The 19,702-nt window shown below is 43.1% G+C and overlaps 1 protein-coding gene across 1 annotated transcript in view; it reads right to left on the bottom strand.

The window, feature by feature from the left end:
- Positions 1 to 5,822: 5,822 nt before the first annotated feature.
- The window catches only part of LOC144515146 (protocadherin-16-like), a 94,104-nt gene continuing 80,224 nt past the window's right edge, over positions 5,823 to 19,702 (bottom strand). The window contains exons 11-21 of the mRNA XM_078245730.1: positions 17,357 to 17,596; positions 16,245 to 16,370; positions 15,244 to 15,453; positions 14,133 to 14,999; positions 13,909 to 14,022; positions 13,610 to 13,821; positions 13,160 to 13,311; positions 12,062 to 12,192; positions 11,500 to 11,786; positions 10,711 to 10,852; positions 5,823 to 10,229 (exon numbers count right to left, since the gene is read on the bottom strand). Coding sequence (XP_078101856.1) covers positions 7,639 to 10,229; positions 10,711 to 10,852; positions 11,500 to 11,786; positions 12,062 to 12,192; positions 13,160 to 13,311; positions 13,610 to 13,821; positions 13,909 to 14,022; positions 14,133 to 14,999; positions 15,244 to 15,453; positions 16,245 to 16,370; positions 17,357 to 17,596 — 5,072 coding nt within the window. The 3' untranslated portion in view covers positions 5,823 to 7,638. The remainder of the gene's footprint in view (positions 10,230 to 10,710; positions 10,853 to 11,499; positions 11,787 to 12,061; positions 12,193 to 13,159; positions 13,312 to 13,609; positions 13,822 to 13,908; positions 14,023 to 14,132; positions 15,000 to 15,243; positions 15,454 to 16,244; positions 16,371 to 17,356; positions 17,597 to 19,702) is intronic.

Consider the following 19,702-nt stretch of genomic DNA (forward strand, 5'->3'; position numbering starts at 1 on the left):
TCACTTGATTTATTACTTCAGTAAACATTTTTATAATGAGTTTATGGTCTCAATCGATAGTTTTAAGTCTTCTGCAACACAGAATGAGGTTCATTTTGTTTTTGAACTATGGGACAAAGATATATTTAAAACCTAGCGAAGCTAAATCTTACCTCGAATTATGTAGGCTAGCTCTCAGCAGCAGTTGCATCTAGATTGACAGTGACGACTCATAGCAGATCACAAACCAGTGGGTGAAGGCACACATGCTCTGTCCATTAACGTTAACAGTTTATGGTCTGGACTGAACCTCATGCTTAGGTAGCCAGAGGCTTATATATGTTAAGCCCCTCCCACTAGACCAAACCACTCTTAATTGCTTCAATTATCTCTCAGTTATGTTACCATTTAGACATTTATAATTTCACTGCTAGTTTCTACCATAAACAAATAACAGACTCTTGAACAAACCATTTTCCACTCATCGAACTTTAGAAAACACAAAAACGTACACATATTTCCAACTAGAAAATCTACACTCAGCTATGACCCAGCTATATGGTATCTCCCACCATCAGCACACCTGAGTGTGACTGCTGTAGGCCCTAAATGAAGCAGCACTTTGCCATAGCTTTGGTTCAGACCCAGGGACTGGAGAGGCGAGAGAGTTCAATGGCAAGGTACATTATAAGACCTGCACTAATAATGGACGACTTGCCCCGATAGCAATCCACCACACTGTGAGCTGGAATGCAACTGTCAAATGAAATTTAGAAAGAGAAAACAAATGATTTTTCATCCATCTTTTTCTAGAGGTGCTGTTACCGTTTAATGACATGCAAGTATTCCCTGGAGTCCTTATGTTTTTTTTTCGCCCAGCAGTTTCCTTGGGTTAGGGTGGCATCAAAATCATGGTTGCAGCTGTCGCTGTGGTCCTGCTGCATGCCCTGCTATGCCCTGTTACACCCTGCTACGCTCTGCGGTGCCCTGCGGTGCCCTCCAGTGTCCTGCTACGTCCTACTATGCTCTGCTGTGCCCTGCTACATCCTACTATGCTCTGCTGTGCCCTGCTACGTCCTGCTATGCTCTGCTGTGCCCTGCTACGTCCTGCTATGCTCTGCTGTTCCATGCTACATCCTACTATGCTCTGCTGTGCCCTGCTACGTCCTGCTATGCTCTGCTGTGCCCTGCTATGTCCTGTAATGCCCTGCAGTGCCCTGCTATGCCATGAACTACTACAACTACTATTTCTAGTCACTGTTCCATTATCTTTACTGTGACTGTTATTGCCACTGTTTTTCGTCACCACTGTCGCACTAAATGCTTGCTCTTGGGGGAATTACTAGAATTGTTGGGTCCTTGTATATTATAGAGTGTGGTCTAGACCTACTCTGTAAAGTGTCTTGAGATAACTCTTGTTATGATTTGAAACTATAAATAAAATTGAATTGAAATTGAAGTAGTCAACACTAAAACCCTCTTTAGACATCCATTCCTTTTGTTTAGAGACACATCGTTGAAACTAGCATGAGGAAAATAAAACACTATGAGATGTGATCAGGCCCCATCAGAAAAAGGTAATCCTGGAATTATGCAACTTATACAGGCTTTTTCTTCTGCATAATTTCACTGAGACAAGCAGCGGCCACATCTCAAAGCAACACAATATGCTTCGCAGAAATGGCTATCAGTAGAGAGCATGATGCTACCAGAGCAGTAATAACGCATCCTCTTATTGTGTTACAAGAAAAAAAGAAGATTACAGCTATTCAGAAAGGTGCTATACGGCTAACAAAGGGGAATCATTCAGCAATGCATGAAATTAGTTGCTTATAATTTTCTTTGATCAAAGTGTGGAACTGATCAATATGAAAAACAACACTGTTGTTCTCCAGCAGGTTCAAAGATTTCAAAGGCTGGATGCCTTCTCTGTGAAAAAGCAGCTTTAAGCATGAACAGCATGAACACAGGTAGCTTAATGAACACACGGAAATAGAATACAAATGACTTTCCAAGTTGTAAAGGGAAACCATGGTATTTAAAACTCTTCTCATAGAGTTCATCTGAAAGTAAACACAGAAAGTAGTCCCCTGTAAAACCATGTGCAGTAGCTTTTGTAGGAAACTACATAGCATAGTGGATCTCCTTCCTGGTTAACTTGCTGGCAGCCCCATATTATAGAGTGTGGTCTAGACCTACTCTATCTGTAAAGTGTCTTGAGATAACTCTTGTTATGATTTGATACTATAAATAAAATTGAATTAAAAAAATGTTATAATCATGTACACATGCTGATTTATTTACTAACCAGTGTGAAGCTTTTGTTCACTTTTGATTTAGCTTTTGTGCATGCTGCAGAAGTATTAGCAAGTGCGAGAAAAATGGTTTGCTAGTTTCCAAACTGAAAATCTAAATGACAACGTACACACCCTTCAGTTTTCATTGACTTTCAATATTCAATAAAAAGAGGACACATTTGTGTTTCTCTATTTTCTCAGTCCACATTTCCCCAACCATCTACGATGGACATGGTGAGTACAATGTTATCATATTCAATAGTTAGACCTATAATGGACAGCAATATATATATCCAAATACACACATTACACACACCAAATACACACATTAAATAATAAGTAAGCAAATAGGTAAATCGCAGGTTAAGACTGCTGAAAAACTGCAGGATCAGGGATTTTTATAAGCATGACAGCATTGCCAACTCTGTAAGAGACACAGGTTGTAGCAGTAGGTCAGGGTAGGGAAAAGGCCAGCCTGGCACTGATTGCATGTTAACAGAGCAGCCTCCTGTGTGTATCCACTCTTTGTTGATGGGAAAATGATAGATTTCATTTGGTCTCCGCAGAGCCCTTTAATTTAAGCTTTGAGTAATGACTTGGCTTATGCCCGCTTACTCATATCATCTGAGTTCTGTTGTGTATATACTGGCCCTTGATCCAAGGTGGGTCACTGTGGGTCACAGCATTTATCTCATACCCTGAGTCTGCTATGACACGCAAGCTGAGTTTATGTATCATCAGCGGGCTGTCCCATTCAGCCAGATCCGCCCATAGTTCCAGTCCAGGGACAAAAAATACACACATGAATTCACCTGTGTGTGTGTGCATGCATGCGTGCGTGCGTGTGTGTGTGTGCGTGCATGCGAATACCACAGGGTTTAGGTTTCAGCTCCACAACCAGTCAGAGGCAGGCCTCGGAGCCGGTCTAACAGCGCCGGTCCAGTTACAGCTCTGTTTCATCAGGCAGCAGGAGTGTTGTCCTGCCTCGGGGAATATGGGAGTGATGCAATGAGTTCCCATGACAGGTGGGGTTGGATATTAAAAAATAACAGTATTTAGTAACATTTTTTGACATGCATGCGTCCCTACATGTGCAAAAGTTCAAAAGAGCTCTGACAAATACATTTCAGAAAGAGAGAAAAGTTGATGTTACGCAAGCCAACATGAACTTTCTGCCGTTTGATGAACAGTTCATTGGGGTAAAAACAAGTGATCATAGTTTTTAGTCTTTTGGATGTTTTTGAGAACCAGTATTCCATTTTATACACAGAGGATTTATGTACAATATGAAACCATTCTAGTTCTAGTCTCACATTGCCAGACCTTTCTCCACAGCGCTGCAGAGGAGGGTCTGGCTAGTTCACACAGATGGAAGAGAAACGTACTCTGGTTTATTGGCATTTCTTTAAACCAATCACAATCGTCTTGGGCAGCGCTAAGCACCGCACTCAATGATGGTGCCTCTGCAAAATAGCCTCGGGAAGGAGCTTGTTTTGGTAGAACGTGTGCGTTCAAAAGTAGTTTTAGTCGTGCAACAGAAAACTCAGATTGGACAGATAGTCTAGCTAGCTGTCTGGATTTACCCTGCAGAGATCTGAGGAGCAGTTAACCATAGTCTTCAGAAATCCACCGGAGTTTAGAACGCCAACACAAAGAAAGAGGAAGGTGACGGACATCTGAGTAAGGGATGAGGGACATCCGGCGGAATTTCCGGCGGAACCTGAACAATCCCGGAAGTGGAACGTCGTCGATATAGACTAAGTCAAACTAAAGATTGACTGTAGGACTGTACTTATTTCTCAACTTTGCTTTACTTCACCAAGTTGTTCTTATGTGTTATATGATCTGGGGAATAGAAATTGAGGGCAATTAGTAGAAACAGCAACATGCACTGGTATTTCTAAAGTAGCAAAACAAAGAGTGCAGGCACAATAACAGAGAAGTAATAATACTTTAAGAATTGTTGTGAGAGCATCAGCTGCATACGCCTAAAGATAAGAAATTGAGATCTGACCTGGGATTTGGTGTGGTCAGTGTTACATGATGAATGACTTCTGAGCTGCAAAACATAATGTGAATGAGACCTTTTGGCCAAATTGAAGAATGGGCGTTAGAACACAAACGCAGGATGGAAATAGGTCTGGCTCCATGTTAATGTGGTGCTAATTTGAACAAACAAATATATGAATGGAATAAGGCTGATCTGAGAATTTCATGTGAAGCAATTGAAGGTTTATTTATGGATTCCAGTGTGTTTTATTTCAAAGTCTTGTATTTTGTCTTCATCTGTGCTGGAAAAGCTTCAACTTTCTTGTTGTTATTCATGGCTGCTTTCAGTAGAAATGGGAGACAGAGGTGAGACATCTGTAAAGCCATTACTTCAAATAACTTGTTATGGTATTGTGTTACATCATATTTGCCTATCACGTTCTAAATAACACTTAATGGCTACCATTAAGTCAAATATTGTTCATTTGAGATACGTTTTCTTAAGATTGGGACAATACTGGGACTGAACTGGGCTGTTTGACATTTGTACATTTATCCAATTTCCCCTGGGACAATAGGGAGTTTTGAGTTGCACGGGGTAGATACTTTAGCTGTACTTAGATTTTGGGAGTCTGGAATGTTGAAAATACTATTGGGCCTTCTGAAGGTAACTAAATCAACAAAACATCAGTGATCAGAGGGGCCCAACTTCTAAACCCTCAGGGTAGAACATTGGTCAACAAATGTCATGTCACTGCCTGCTTGTTGAACAAATCGAATGCAAGACACTGGTTATCTTTGGGATCTTTCACTTGTTATCCTGAATTTATCTATGGATTAAAGGAGAATTCCGGTCAATTCCAACACGTAGCTTTGTTGTTTGTAAATGTGGAGTGCTCTCAGTAGCAAAAAAACCGAAAAGAATCGGTGCTGCCTACACCGTGTTATCCCCCTGCTAGCGTTAGCACCCAACAGGCTTAAACAGCACAAGTTTTAAACGTGTTTTAAGCCTCTAAACATGCTCAAAATGTCATTACAAGTGCCTACCCATGTGAAATGATTCCTTAATGGAACACAGCGAATCTGACTGCTGTAGATGTGACAGAAAGGAATAAAAGTTGTGTTAATCCAGCCAGTGCACATGCCTCTGTTTCCTGTTTTCCGGTCAAGTCAACACTAGTCGATTGTCGAACTCATACAATCCAATATTCCAGTCAGATTTTCTGTGTTCGCTCAGAAGGAATCACTTCACATGGGTAGGCACTTGTAATGACATTTCGAGCATGTTTAGAGGCTAAAAACACGTTTAAAACTTGCCCTGTTTAAGCCTGTTGGGTGCTATCGCTAGCAGGGGGATAACACGGTGTAGGCAGCACCGATTGGTTTAGTTTTTCTTGCTACTGACAACACTCCAAATTTCCAAACAACAGAGCTACGTGTTGGAATCGACCGGAATTCTCCTTTAACTGCATATAACAACCATAATTGTATGGTTCGTTTCCATACATTACCGTTATTCTGAGCTGAGAAAGATGTGACAGAGACGACAATGTGTTCACATGAGTACTTTAATCAGGCACTTTTTGCTCAAAACATTTCTCTGGACGAGCTAGTGAGGAACTTCTCTTCTATGGCACCATAACACGCACAATTTGGACAAATATGAAACGTAAGTGGCAGGTAACACTGTTCAATACGAAACAAAACAAACAACAAGGTACCTTCTATCAAATAGGTAGTGTTCATGTATATTTGGCCACGGTCAAAAATAGCATCCTTGTAAATAATTTACTTAGCCTCTCAGCTTCCGAAGTCTACATATATAATAACTTTAAAATAATACTGCAGAATGTTAGTGTTGCTTAAGGTAATGTTAGCAAGGGTCTAAAACTGGGGAATAAGCAAACAAAATACTTTTATAATCATTTGAAGGCGAGAGGAATCCACATTTAGACCACAGCAGGACTCTACGTAGTTATTAATGCAAGTTCACACATTATTTCATTTTGTAAAGTATGCCAAAAACACAATTATGATCACAAATGTATTTATAGCATAGGCATCTGTGTAAAAGCATTACGTGAATTATGGCTGAACATGTACATGACATGGATTTCTTTTCATTAAACATTCTCTGGTGGTGTTTGAACATTCATAAAAATACCTTTTTTCATATTTCCGTCATACCGTATGTAACATTTGTTAGTATTACTTTTAATCCATATAGTATTCTTCATAGTGCTATTGAAAAAGAGGGGACAAATGTGGTCCAAAATAACATTCATTACAGTTTGTCAGTAAATCTATACAAAAAATCAGGACAAAAATGAGAAAAAGCTGCTGCAAATTTCAGTGTCAGGATGGCACTGATTTAGAGCTTAAGTAACATTTCTTTATTATTTTACTGAGGAACATTAGAGGAGTAGACAAATGACCGACACATGCTTACATTCTCTGGAATGATAAGGCTGCTGGTAGAGGAAAAATGTTTTACATTTACAACGTATCTCCTCAATGTTCTTCCTCGCGTGAATTATTTTCACAATAAAATGAAAGCAGTAAGGTTTGCTGTGAGAAATTAAAGCCAGGGCACCTGAAGGACAGGATCATTGGATGTCGAGTTCCATTTTTCTTTGCAAAAAAATGAAGGGACGTGTGTTGAGGACTGAGACAACTTTTCAGCATTTCACATTCATGATTGCCTTTTGATGTGAGATCAAACACTGGATCCGCAGAAAATCTGATCACACAATAGTCTATTCTGGCTGATGTTTCGTTTGTTCAAGCAAGGACGTCTCTTTCTCTGTAAATGTTTACAATAATCTGTTACAAAAATCCCAATTCATAACACAATGATGAAGAGCTTCATTTAAAACCACAAGGTTAGGAATTACAAGATCAAATCTACTTACAGTACAAACAAGTATACAGTACAAACTACAAATATACAAATATAGAAAGATATTCTGAGGTTTGAGCAAACCGCTTGACACTTTAATGCCATTTCTCGTCAGAAACCACATGGAAATATAAAAATATAGACAATGCTTTTGTACAAAATATTGACATCATGTATGAATCTCCATCCGCATGTGCAAATTAACACTGATCAACAGAAGAATGAGGAGTTCCTTTCACACAAACACACAAAAAAGGCATAGTCCATTTTGGCCTGTTAGTCATGTAGTTCAGTCTGTCTTCAGTAAGCACCACAACGTCAGCTATTTGGACTTCTTAGTGTAACCTTGTGTACTCTCGAGAATAGCATTGACTCATTTCAGGTTGCAGCCGTTGTGGTCATACAGTAGAACAAGTGATGAAATCAGAAATGACTCAGTTTTAATTCACCCTTGAAGAATGTGTCGGTAGAGTTTCAAATGCGCAGCTCTGCCTCCTCGCTGTGTTCTAAATTGTGTTCAGTTGTGCTGATCATTGATGCAGAGGGGCCCTGGGAGACACTGAAGGGCGTGACTGCAGGAGAGCGTGCAGCCAGCGGTGAGAGAGAGGGGGAGAAACTCGGAGACATGGCGGCTGAGGAGATGGATCCCTCTGCGCTGATGGGAGATCTTCGTAAAGAAGCCAAGTGGGGGAAGGTCCTCCCTACAGCAGGCTTCGGAGGTACAGTTTTGGCCCCGGGGTGGGCCACAGAGGTTATGAGAGGCGGGGGGTCGATTCTGGACTCTGCCTTTGCTTTGTGGTGAAATGACCTGCGAGGATGAGGAGGAGCTGTTTCGTCTTTTAAACGTGCTATTTCAGTAAAAACGTTAGCTAACGGTTGGAACTGGGGACACCAGTTTAGCAGGTAGTCCCAGTTATAGCTGCCCCTTAGCTCCTCATCACTGGCTACGATGGCTGTCAGGGAGCCATCCACAGCAGGCTTTCCATCCTCTGGGAAAGTATAATCTTTAGGGTGGGAGATGCTCAGTCCCCGTCCCACACCCACATACCCACCCCCCTCGTCCCTGTATACTGGCACCTGGCCAGCTAATAAAGTACTATTCAGACTGCCCAGTTTCTTCCCTTTGAACCAATCTATGGAAGGCTCGCAGGACACGTCTGATAGCTGATCCGCATCCTGCTGGATCCCAGAGTCCGGGCCTCGGGCAGAGATGTGCTCCTGCATGGAAGAGGAGATACTTGACACTCTAGGGTATTCATTGATCATTCTGATTTCGTCATCCTCGGCTGCCTCCGCCTCCGCAGAGCCACGCCCACTGGAGTGGGAGGGATCCAGGGATCCTCCACGAGGGTATGGACCTCCACTGCTGCCGCTCTGATCAGCCGTGTATCCAGGGAGGGCCTGGTGGTAAATCATTTCATTGGCCTCTATCTTTGTTTCCTCAAACTTGTGCAGCATGGTCCCCGACGCTGGTGTTCGGCTCTGCGCTTTTTTAACCTTCCTCCGACGTCTTAGTTTAACAAAAAAGAGCGCCACAGCAATTATTATGAGTATGACTATGGTCCCAAGGGATACTGCAATGACGCTGACGAGCAGCATATTCACGTCAGCGGTGAGACCAAAAGATGTATGGGTCACGTCTACGCTAACTTTGGCCACTGCTTTGCGGGACGTCTCCAGAGGGCTGTGAGCGGTCACGTCCAGTGTCATCACACGCACCTCTCTTTTAGAGCGACTCGCATGTGTACTGTAGCTGTCCATCTTTAAGGAAATTGCTCCTGTGGATTTATTGACTTCAAAATAGGGCGAGCTGTCTGCTAGAGAGTACAGGACAATGCCGTCCACACCTCCGTCCTCATCTCTGGCTTGCACTTTGCCAATGATCTGACCTTTCTTTGCTCCCTCAGGCACTTCAAATGAGAACTCGGAGGAGGTGAAAACAGGATCATATTCATCCTCCCCTGTTACGTAAACCTGCACTGTTACTGTAGCAGAATAGTTGCCAGCATCCATGGCCACAGCCACAAAATGGAAGGAGTTCACCTTCTCAAAGTCAAAAGCAGAGCGAGTCCGTACTTCTCCTGAAGTTTGGTTCATGAGAAAGGCCTCCCTTCCCTCTTTAGAGTTGTCTAGCATGTAGTACCTCAACTGCCCAAAAACACCTCTGTCATGGTCGATCGCGTGCAGCATGGTGACCAAGGCATTCTGGGGTTGGTTTTCCCTGATGCTCGCAGTTATTATTTTGAGGGGAAAGAAGGGCCGGTTATCGTTGATGTCCTTCACCTCGATACTGACTGGGGCCAAAGCGTAGTGGCCCTGACCGTCAGTAGCCTGGACAACAATCATTTGGGACCACCGTCTCTCGTTGTCCAGAGCTCTGCGCAGCCTCAAGGCTCCGGTCCACTGGTCTACCTGGAAAAGGTCTGTGTCGTCCCCTGAGCTTATGGAGTACTGCACCTCTCCGTTGGGAGCAGAGTCTGGATCTGTGGCAGAAAGATGCAAGATCTCTGTCCCCGCTGCTGCACCCTCACTCAGCACTACACTGTAGTCCGCTCGGCTGAAAGCTGGAGGGTTGTCATTGGCGTCTGTAACACTGATGAGGATGGGCACGCTAGAGCTACGCTGGGGGATTCCACGATCCGATACCACAACAGTGAGGTTATAACTTGGCACCGCTTCAAAGTCCAGCTCCTCCACCAGGATCAGGCTGCCGACCGTCTGGAAGCCCTGCCCTTCCAAGAAGCGGACGCTGCTCTCAATCTGGAAGGTATTACCGGAGTTGCCACTGGCAATGGCAAAATCAAAACCGCAGTTGTCCCGGGACAGGTCTCCGTCCACAGCTTCTAGGGTCAGAACAGTTGATCCAGGGAGCCCGTCTTCACTCACAGTGGCTCTGTACTCGGACTGGTGAAAGATGGGGGCGTTGTCGTTGACATCGGACACTTGGACCTGGACAGTGGCAACGGATGAAAGGGATGGAGTGCCCTGGTCCCGCACCTCAATAACCACCAGGATGGAGGGATTCTTGAAATCAAACTCAGTTTTTTGGTTGACAAACAGAGTACCTGTAAGATTAAAAAGAAAAAGAGAAACATCGTTTTAATCTGCTATCCAGAGCTCATCATTTCATTATCAACGTTGTGCATTACAAAGGGTGGTTTGCTATGTAAGAAATAACAATGAATCATTCAAATAAATCATTTTTTAAACACTGTGGCAGGTTTGAAGGGAACATTATTTGAGGCAAAAGGAATTGCACTTGAGAATAGGAGACCGAACAGCTTGAGGCAAAAAGAGTCCTCTTTATTTTTTAGATGCTATCTCAAGCAAAACATCTGAGGCAAATAACATTAAATCTGGCTTTCAATGACTTTTAATGAACAAAATGATTAAATATTTTGCAATGCCTGTTGCAAATATGTCCAAACCCCAAATGTGCATCCAAGAAGAGCCGTAGGGGATAAGATTTTTATGAAGGGTAATTTAGGGGAGCTCTGGTTAGAAAATAGTTATAAACAACCATAAATGTGCACACAGTAACCTTACCGTTGCTTGGGTCAATGTAGAAGACGCCCCTAGTTGATGACATTACTCTGTAGGTAATCTTCCCGTTGTCCCCGGAGTCACGGTCAGTGGCGGTTACTGTAATGACCGCACTGCCTGCTGGGAGGTGCTCTGATACAGTCACCTAATGAGAAACACAATACAGATAAAGTTATATACCCGTTACAGATACTTCAACACTTTAACTAACATGCTAATACCAGTGTTGGAGGAAGTATTCAGATCCTTTACTTAAGTAAAAGTACTAATGCATCAAGGCAAAATACACTGTTACAAGTAAAAGTCCTGCATTGAAAATGTTACTTAAGTAGAAGTATTTAAGTATCATAAGGACAATGTACTTAAAGTATTAAAAGTACTCAATTCAGAAAAATCCTCACATTTTTGAAACAATCCAAACAGTTGTGTGTTTAATGGTCTGATCATCTCAGCTGGACTTGTAGGCCGTTATATTGTTGGCTAGTTTCATTTATAATAAAACATCAGATTTTATAAACTACATGTGTTTTGTGAGCAAAAGTCTTAATTTGTAAAGTAACTAAAGCTGTCAGATGAATGTAGTGGAGTGAAAAGTACAATATTTCTCTCTGAAATGTAGCGGAGTAGAAGTAAAAAGTGGAATGAAAAGAAAAGACTACAAGTACCTCAACATTTGTACTTAGGTACAGTACTTGAGTAAATGTACTTAGTTACATTCCACCACTGATGCTAATAATTAAAAAGGCGGTGGTATATGCAGGTGTGAAGACAGGTGTGTGAAGGTAGCTGCACCTGATACAGGTCCTGTGTAAAGGTGGGGGCATTATCGTTCACATCGTCCACCAGCACAGTGAGGTTGGCCTCGCTCTGATGTTTAGAGTCGGAGGAGCGGACGGTCAGAGTGTACCACGTCCTTTCCTCATAGTCCAGAAGGCCAGTCAGAGACACCCCTCCTCCATACCGGTGAATCCCAAACATGCCTTGGCTGTTTGGATCCAGATGAAGTGTGTAGGAGAGGGCTGGCCCTGAGTCAACGTCATTTCCTGTTACTTGGGTGATAACTGTGCCAATCAGGGCATCTGTATGATAATAAGGTGGGGAAGGCAGGAAAAGAAGAAATTTAGGTTGCAGCTGAAATGAAGCACAGCCAGTTTTACTTTATTAGGAAATATCCTGTTCTGAAAAACCTTGATCTAATAGACAGGAAATGAACAGAGGAACTTGGCAATTAGCTTGTTTGGTAATAGGGTCAGACTTTTCTCCCTGAGCCCCACGGAGCGAGCTTGCCAGGGAGTGTGATGTGAGGCTTTATGATAAGATCAGCGGACTAACTTCACCTGTGAAGCTAACTTACCCTCAGGCACTCGGATCTCCCGATGCAGAGGAATCATGGGACTGTTGTCGTTGAGGTCAATGATGATCACAGTGAGGGTGGCAGAGCCAGCCAGCCGCGGGGTTCCTCGGTCCGTTGCCGTAACAACAAGCCTGGTGCACATAATGAATGTCAGTGTATATATTGTTTCAGCCCCACCAAGATCAGACTCTTTTTGTTTCAGAATGAGCATTACAATATAGTATTTTACAGTACAAATAGCCCACTTGTTGCGTTGTGTGTATATATATATATATATATATATATATATATATATATATATATATATATATATATATATATATATATATAAAGATAGATGACGCGTCTCCCTTCCTCCCATTGTAAAAGTGAAACCAAAAAATCCTGGATACGGGTGCTGCCATCTTGTAATTTTGGAGCCAGAGTCTGTGCAGTAGTGATCAGGTGGTGGAGCCATGATATCTAAGTCCCGCCCATACACACGCTCGACCAATGGTGAGTCAATCCCAGCTGTCAATCACCCCGTTACACCCCTTTTTTTTTTTTAGCATCAAATAACTAATAAAAAACAAACAGAAACCATCTTTGGTCTGTTTTGGCTTCACTTATACAGTCTATGCAGCAACCCCTGATCTGACTAAATATAAAGTGCAGTTATGTAAAGTGATATACCGATATACATTTTTTTTTTATAAAAATTGGTATTTTCAATGGAAATATGCACAGAAATTGAGCTTTGCCATTAAACAAGTTTAAGATTATTTTTGGGCTTTTCCACCTATAAATGGACAGGACAGCTAGGTGAGACAAGGGAGAGAGAGAGAGGGGAAGACATGCAGGAAATCATCACAGGTCGGACTTGAACCCTGGACCTCTGCGTCGAGGCATAAACCTACCATGTAGATGTGCGCCTGCTCTACCCACTGACCAACCCGGCCATTAAACAAGTTATACAAGTTATTACAAAGTTATTTGAAAAGGAATGGGCATTATCAGAGTAACAAACATGAAACATGCACATGTAAAGGGCAGACTTGAGCTGAGCGGAACCACATGGCTGCATGTGATAACAGACAGAGGAAAAAGAGCAAAACTCACTTTGTCTGCGTCCAGATCTCTCTGTCCATTATAGCTGCAGTGGTGATGCTGCCGGTCTGTGGGTCAATCTTAAACAAACCACTCATGGATGAAGACCTGATAGAGTAGGTCACCTGACCATTTTGACCCTGGTCCGGGTCATCTGCAGCAACCTAAGGAAATGACCAGCCCATTTTGAAAATGAAAATATAGAAAAACAGCTGTTTCAGTGTAACACGAACTAGTGAAAAATTTTGGATTTGGAAGTCAAGAGTTAATAAAAAAGAAATGGGCTATATGTAGCTGGCTTCATGGAACAAATGATTCTATAGTCTATTCATTTGGGGCACGTAGAACACAGAGCAGTTTCTCTACACTGCTGAAACTAGTTCTTTTTTTCTTCTTCTACAACTTCACACTTTAAAAACAGCCAACCATAATGAATGTGTGAGGAACCGGCACCTACTGCACCTGAATAATAGGGGAATCGTAGCCCTGTGCCTCTCTAATGTAGGCTACATAGTTCTGGAGTTGGAAGCGTGGCAGGTTGTCATTGACATCCTGCAGGATTAAGTTGACAGCCATGTAGGAGCTGGAGGATGCCGTCTCAGCCTTCACCACAAGGCGGAGTTTAGGGGTCTCCTCAAAGTCTAGTTCTTCAGATTTCTGGACCCATATTTCACCTAGTTCACGAAAAATAACAATGAGTCACACTGTCGATTTGGAAAAAAAGATTGTTTTACTGTGGATGCTGCCATCTTTGTACTAACCAGTAATGGTGTTTATTCCAAAAGATTGCATTCTGTTTCCACTGAAAATACTGTAGCTGATACCAGTTTGAGAGCCATCGGGGTACTGGGCCTGAGTCTGTGTTACTACTGTGCCTATAAGGTGAAAAAAAACACAATTGGTTAAAACATTTCACTTCTACTTATTATTTCCACTATCCATTCACAAATGTCCAAGTAAAAAGATTGAAATCTAATATCCAAACCTTTAGCAGCGTTCTCCTGCAGACTGACATCCCGAGCCGTGCGAGAGAAGCGAATCCCCCTGTAGCTCTGTTCCCTGATATAAATAATAACCACCCCCAAGGAAGATTGAGCCGGGTTGCCCTGGTCCATGGCCTGAATTATCAAAGTCCTCTGGCTTTGGGTCAGAGTCTGCAGCTTCTCTGTAGCCTGGATGTCTCCTGTCAGTGAGTTGATGGCGAAGCCCCTCACAGGGTTGGCGAACCGATAAAACACAGAGCCATTAGCCCCAAAGTCCTTGTCCTCTGCTCTCATGGTGGCCAGCACTCGGCGGCTGGACATGCTGCTGGCGGAGATGTTCACAATAAGTGGGTCCTGAATGAAGAAGGGTGCGTTGTCGTTCACATCCTGAATGTAGACAGTCACCTGAGCAGTGGAGTTACGTGGGTTTGCAGGGGAGGAGTCAGTGGCACACACCTCAAAGGTGTAAGAGGCGGTTCTCTCTCTGTCTACGGGTGCTGCTGTGATAATGCGGCCGGTGTTCTCGTCTATGATGAACATGCTTTGGGAGCCACGGCTCAGAAAGTACATCACCTGGCTGTTAAGGCCTTGGTCCAGGTCAATGGCTTTCACCTCCAATACCAGTGAGCCGATGGGGACATCTTCGGAAATGTCCGCAGTGTAGCTGCTACTCTGAAACTGGGGGCTGTGATCGTTGATGTCCATAACGGTCACTTCCACCTTAGCGCTGCTGCTGAGGGGAGGGTGGCCCTGGTCCTGAGCTGTGACTGTTAGCGTGTAGCCAGCCCTCTTCTCCCGATCCAGAGGCCTCGAAGTGGACACTACACCTGACTGTCTGTCCAAGCGGAAGTCTCCCAATGGATCTCCCGCTGCAAGTAGAGCAATGGCAAGTGGTTGTATTTTTGATTTGGTTTTCATAGAAGCCGTTATGTATTTTTTCATTTCTTCAATTTTTTTTTTTTTTTTATGTTTTGTGAAACAATTGAACTAAACTAAATGGTTTTAAAAGGTTATCCCAATTATAAAATGTCATAAAAATGCAAAAATCATGGGAGCAGTTGAGCTGATAATTTAGAAACCGAATGGTACAACAAAACAAATTTCCCAAATCACCTGTAATTTTGTAGGTTATCTCCCCACTATCTCCTGCATCCTGGTCAGTGGCTCTCAGGGTAAACAGAGGCGATGCCTCCAGGTTTTCAGGCACCTCGATGCTGTAGTAGAGATGCCCAAAGAAAGGGGCATTGTCATTCTCATCAAGTGCTCTGATCCTCACTGTGGCTTTGGCATAGTTGGGGGGAAGGCCTTCATCTTTTGCATAAACTGTCAAAAAAAAACATAGGGAAAATGCATGCAGCATTAATGGTGATTTTAAAGAAATGGTGAATGCCACTAGCCTGGGTAAACCCTGACGAACTTCTGGCATTTTTGAGATTTGCTCCGCAATTCCCACTGATCAAGAGCTCATTCAAGCCCATTTCCAATTTTTCCAAATCGAGGCACCAATCACAACCGTTGAGGCGGGCTTTACACGATGACGATAGCGCAGCGACGGCATGCTGCTTTTTTTTACATTCAACATGACGGCCACCCACCGAAGCGCAGCAACCATTGATGCCGCTGTTGCTGCTACGTCACCAGGATCGTTGGTCTGATTGGTTGAAGGACTATCCAATTGCGCCCAGAGGCATTTGAGCGGCGTCCGTTGGTGACGCCCCTTTGGAAATAGGCTGTGAATGAACCTTCCCCAGACCCACTCTCAGTTACAACTGAGAAGGGTCTGGTGTCAACCAGGCTAGAATGCCACATGACAAATTTGAAATTCCGAAAGTAACTCTTAATGCTAAATATCTCAAAGCAAGAAGAATAGCTAGCAACACGCACATCCATTACTTGGTGTCCTCTTTGGTACAGGGAACTAAATCCCCCAAAGATCCATTTAAAAAAGAAAGAAAATCAAAATTCCTGCACACACTTTTCACCTCTGCATTTGGTTTCATTTGTGGACGTTTCGGTCCCAGGGACCTTTCTCAAGACACGTTATAGTAAATAGTAAAAGTATCTCAAAGCAGTCATCTTAGGGCATGTATTATCTGAGAGTCAGAGGGCAGTACCTGTCACGGTGTAGTATTCCTGGAGCTCCCTGTCCAGCGACTTGGTGGTCGTTATTACACCCGTAACTGGGTTGATGCTGAAAGCCTCCTCTGAGATACCACCGTATGTCACCTGACCATTGGTTCCTACAGAGAAAACACAGTAACTTTGCTTTAATTTAAAAATGGATTGTAAAAAACAAAAAACTACAACATGTCACCGAAGCTCAGAAAGCTGTCAATATTTGACATATTGTTTTGTATACTTATGTGTTTGTTTTTCATAAGTTTTGCTATCTAAGCATCTGGCAGTGCGGGCCCTTTCTTAGGTGTCTGGATGCCAGATTGCGTGCTAACAGAAAGCAGTCTGGCAACCTCACCTGTTTACTTCACTAATTGCTTTTGGAGAGAAAGTTTATAATCCTTCTGTTTTATGTGCTTCTGACTAAGTCTGAGGGAATGCACCCTTTCTGTACCCCCACCCCACTGAGTCCTCAATTAAAAACAACTGTGAATGTCTGTAATGTGAACACATACTCAGCACATGAAGGCTGAGCAGAATTACAGGCATGTTATGCTTGTCTTAATTGCTGAAGCAGCACGATCTAATATCCATTTAAAAACAAATCCACAAACATACATACAGCAAGATTTTAGGTTATTTGCAGTTTGGAAGACATTGACGTGTCTTGGTTAAAACCAGGCGAAATTTAGTTGAAAAGTTTTGACATCTAGGTTACACATAACTACGTATAATCAGCATTTCTATGACTATGTTTATCTCTGCCAAGGAGCTTATGTTTTTCGGTATGGTTTGTTTGTCTATTTGCTTGTTTGTCTGTCAGCAGGGTTAAAGAAAAACTAGTGGCCTGATTTCCACCAAACTTGGTGGAAGGATGGAGCATGGGCCAAGGAAGAACCCGTTACATTTTGGTGTGGATCCGATGGTGGATACGCAAAATATATTTCACTTTTATTAACATTATCTGTAACTTAGATGTCTAAGACATTCACTTTCCAACCACCCAGTTTTAAGCTACCTAGTATTATTTGGACATGCAAATCACCAAATCAGTGCTTACTCAATGTACCAGAGCTGCAGTAACTAAGTCAGTGCACGTGGTATGTCTCACCTTGGTCCAGATCAGAGGCGGACACGGTCAACACACTAGTTCCTGGGGGCTGGTTCTCAGAGAGCTGGGCTTCATACTGGCTCTCCTCAAACCAGGGCACCTCATCATTAACATCAATCACGTGGACACACAGCAGCTGGCTGGACGAGTGCTGGGGTATCCCATGATCCTCAGCGGTTATTGTGAGGTTAAAGATGTCCTGCTCCTCACGGTCCAGAGGTTTGAAAATAGACAGAGAGCCTGCAGAGACATGAATCAGGGGTGAAATGTGAGTAGAGATTTCCTGTGTGTGTGTGTGTGTGTGTGTGTGTGTGTCTGTGTGTGGGTGTACTTTATTATAGCCTGTTTCATAGAGGCAGTTACACACAGCAACTATGTTATGAAAGCATGCTATCAAAGGCAATAAAACATGCCACTTTCTATGGTTGTGTGTAGTCAAGTGATTTAAAAAGAAAGTGTGAAAAGTTGCCGTGTGAGGGCCAAATCAGAGATAATCCCCTCCACACACACAGCCTTGCCTACCTGAGTGCTACCACCACCACCACCACTGCTGTAACAGCCCAACAGTCTGGCCACAGTTTATGAGATTTTCCATTGGAGAATGCCGCAGCCATCAAGAAAGAGGCAGTAAACACATGCTCTAGACACGCAACAGCCAGACCTGCCGTGCTCTGTAGAAATTAGGGGCACCCTTGCCTTTTCATTATCCTGCCCTAAGAGGGTAGAGCTTGCATTGATTCTATTTCAATTTCATGCTTTAAAATGAGCTGCAACTGTTTAAAAAAGGAGGGACAGGGCTGTTTTGGTTTTAACTTTTTTTCTTTCTTTTTTAGCTTTATATCTTGCTAGGACTGAGATAACTTGCCCCTAAGCCTTTAATGTGGTAGGAGTTACAGGCTGGAATATTTTTCACCAAGTTTGACTCCTCTGTGATCCTGCCGTATCCCTGGTCACTGATAGCACATGGGCAGAAAAAAAAAAGAATGTGGGAAACAGGGGAAAGTTTTTATTTTGGATGTTTTCAATTCCAACATCTTAAGCCTATGTCAGGTTTGCGGCGCCAACATTTTGGACCGCAGTGTGAGGGTTAGCTGAGGTTGCTCAGACAACAAATGCATTTGTCTTGTCTTATATGCATAAGTCATTCATCAACATTTGGTGTGTTAATCCCTGAATGGTGATGTCTTTTCCAAAGAAGCAATTCCCCATACCACCAGTGTACTCCTCCTTCTCTCCAAAAAGGAAAATTAATGACCTCCCTTCTGACAATGAATGATGAGAATGTGTCTCACTCTGTGACTTATATATATATATATATATATATATATATATATATATATATATATATATATATATATATATATATATATATATATATTCCTAATAATAGCCTGATAGTTCTCTCTATTGTGGTTAACTGTGATGCCAAAGTAATGAAAACAGAGTGTGTAAAGATGGTACCAGGTCTCCGGTCGCTGACCCAAAAACGGGAGCAAACCAGGTGCTCAGAGGATTAACTCTGTCAGTATAACTAGTGTGCATGAAAACACTTCAAGATGAACGCACATACTGAGCTGAAGCACAAGTGGCTTGCATGACAGATGCTGAATGTTTCCATACCCAAACTGCTGGAGGGAGCACCCAGGTTGGTGACGTGAAGGGGAAGGTGGAGTCAAAGTTGACACGTGTCTCAAACACCACAACAAAGCCCACAGGACCAAATAGCCCAGGGTCAAGGTTGACTAAGTGACAGAGTCTCATGCAAGAACACAAACACATATGTGCGCACGCACACGCACACGCACACGCACACACACACACACACACACACACACACACACAAAACGTAACTGATCCCTTCTCTAATGGTTCCCAGAAGCCCGAGCAGGAGGTTCTTTGGTCTTTCATGGGAATAGATCCACAATAACAGATGATGGGTTGTGTGTGTGTGTGTGTGTGTGTGTGTGTGTGTGTGTGCGCGTGTGTGTGTGTGTGTGTGTGTGTGTGTGTGTGTGTGTGTGTGTGTGTGTGTGTGTGTGCGCGTGTGTGTGTGTGTGTGTGTGTGTGTGTGTGTTCAATACTTGGCAGGCTGCTCTGTCTGTCTGGCCTCCAACTGAGAGAAATAAGTCATGAAAGGTGAAGCAAGAGTTGTGCTGCACTAAGACGTAAGCAGAGTATTACAGGAGTTTGTGTGTGTTTATGTAGGGGGAGGTTTGGTAGTTGTGGTTGGGGGGAGGGGGGAAGGGGGGGGGGGGGGGGGGAGCACAGGGAAAGGTGAGTACACATGCAATGCCAAGTCAAATCAAATTGAGAGCTGGCACAAATGCTTAAAACATCCATGGAAAG

This window comes from Sander vitreus, chromosome 3, assembly GCF_031162955.1.
Source record: "Sander vitreus isolate 19-12246 chromosome 3, sanVit1, whole genome shotgun sequence".
Taxonomy (NCBI): Eukaryota; Metazoa; Chordata; class Actinopteri; order Perciformes; family Percidae; genus Sander; species Sander vitreus.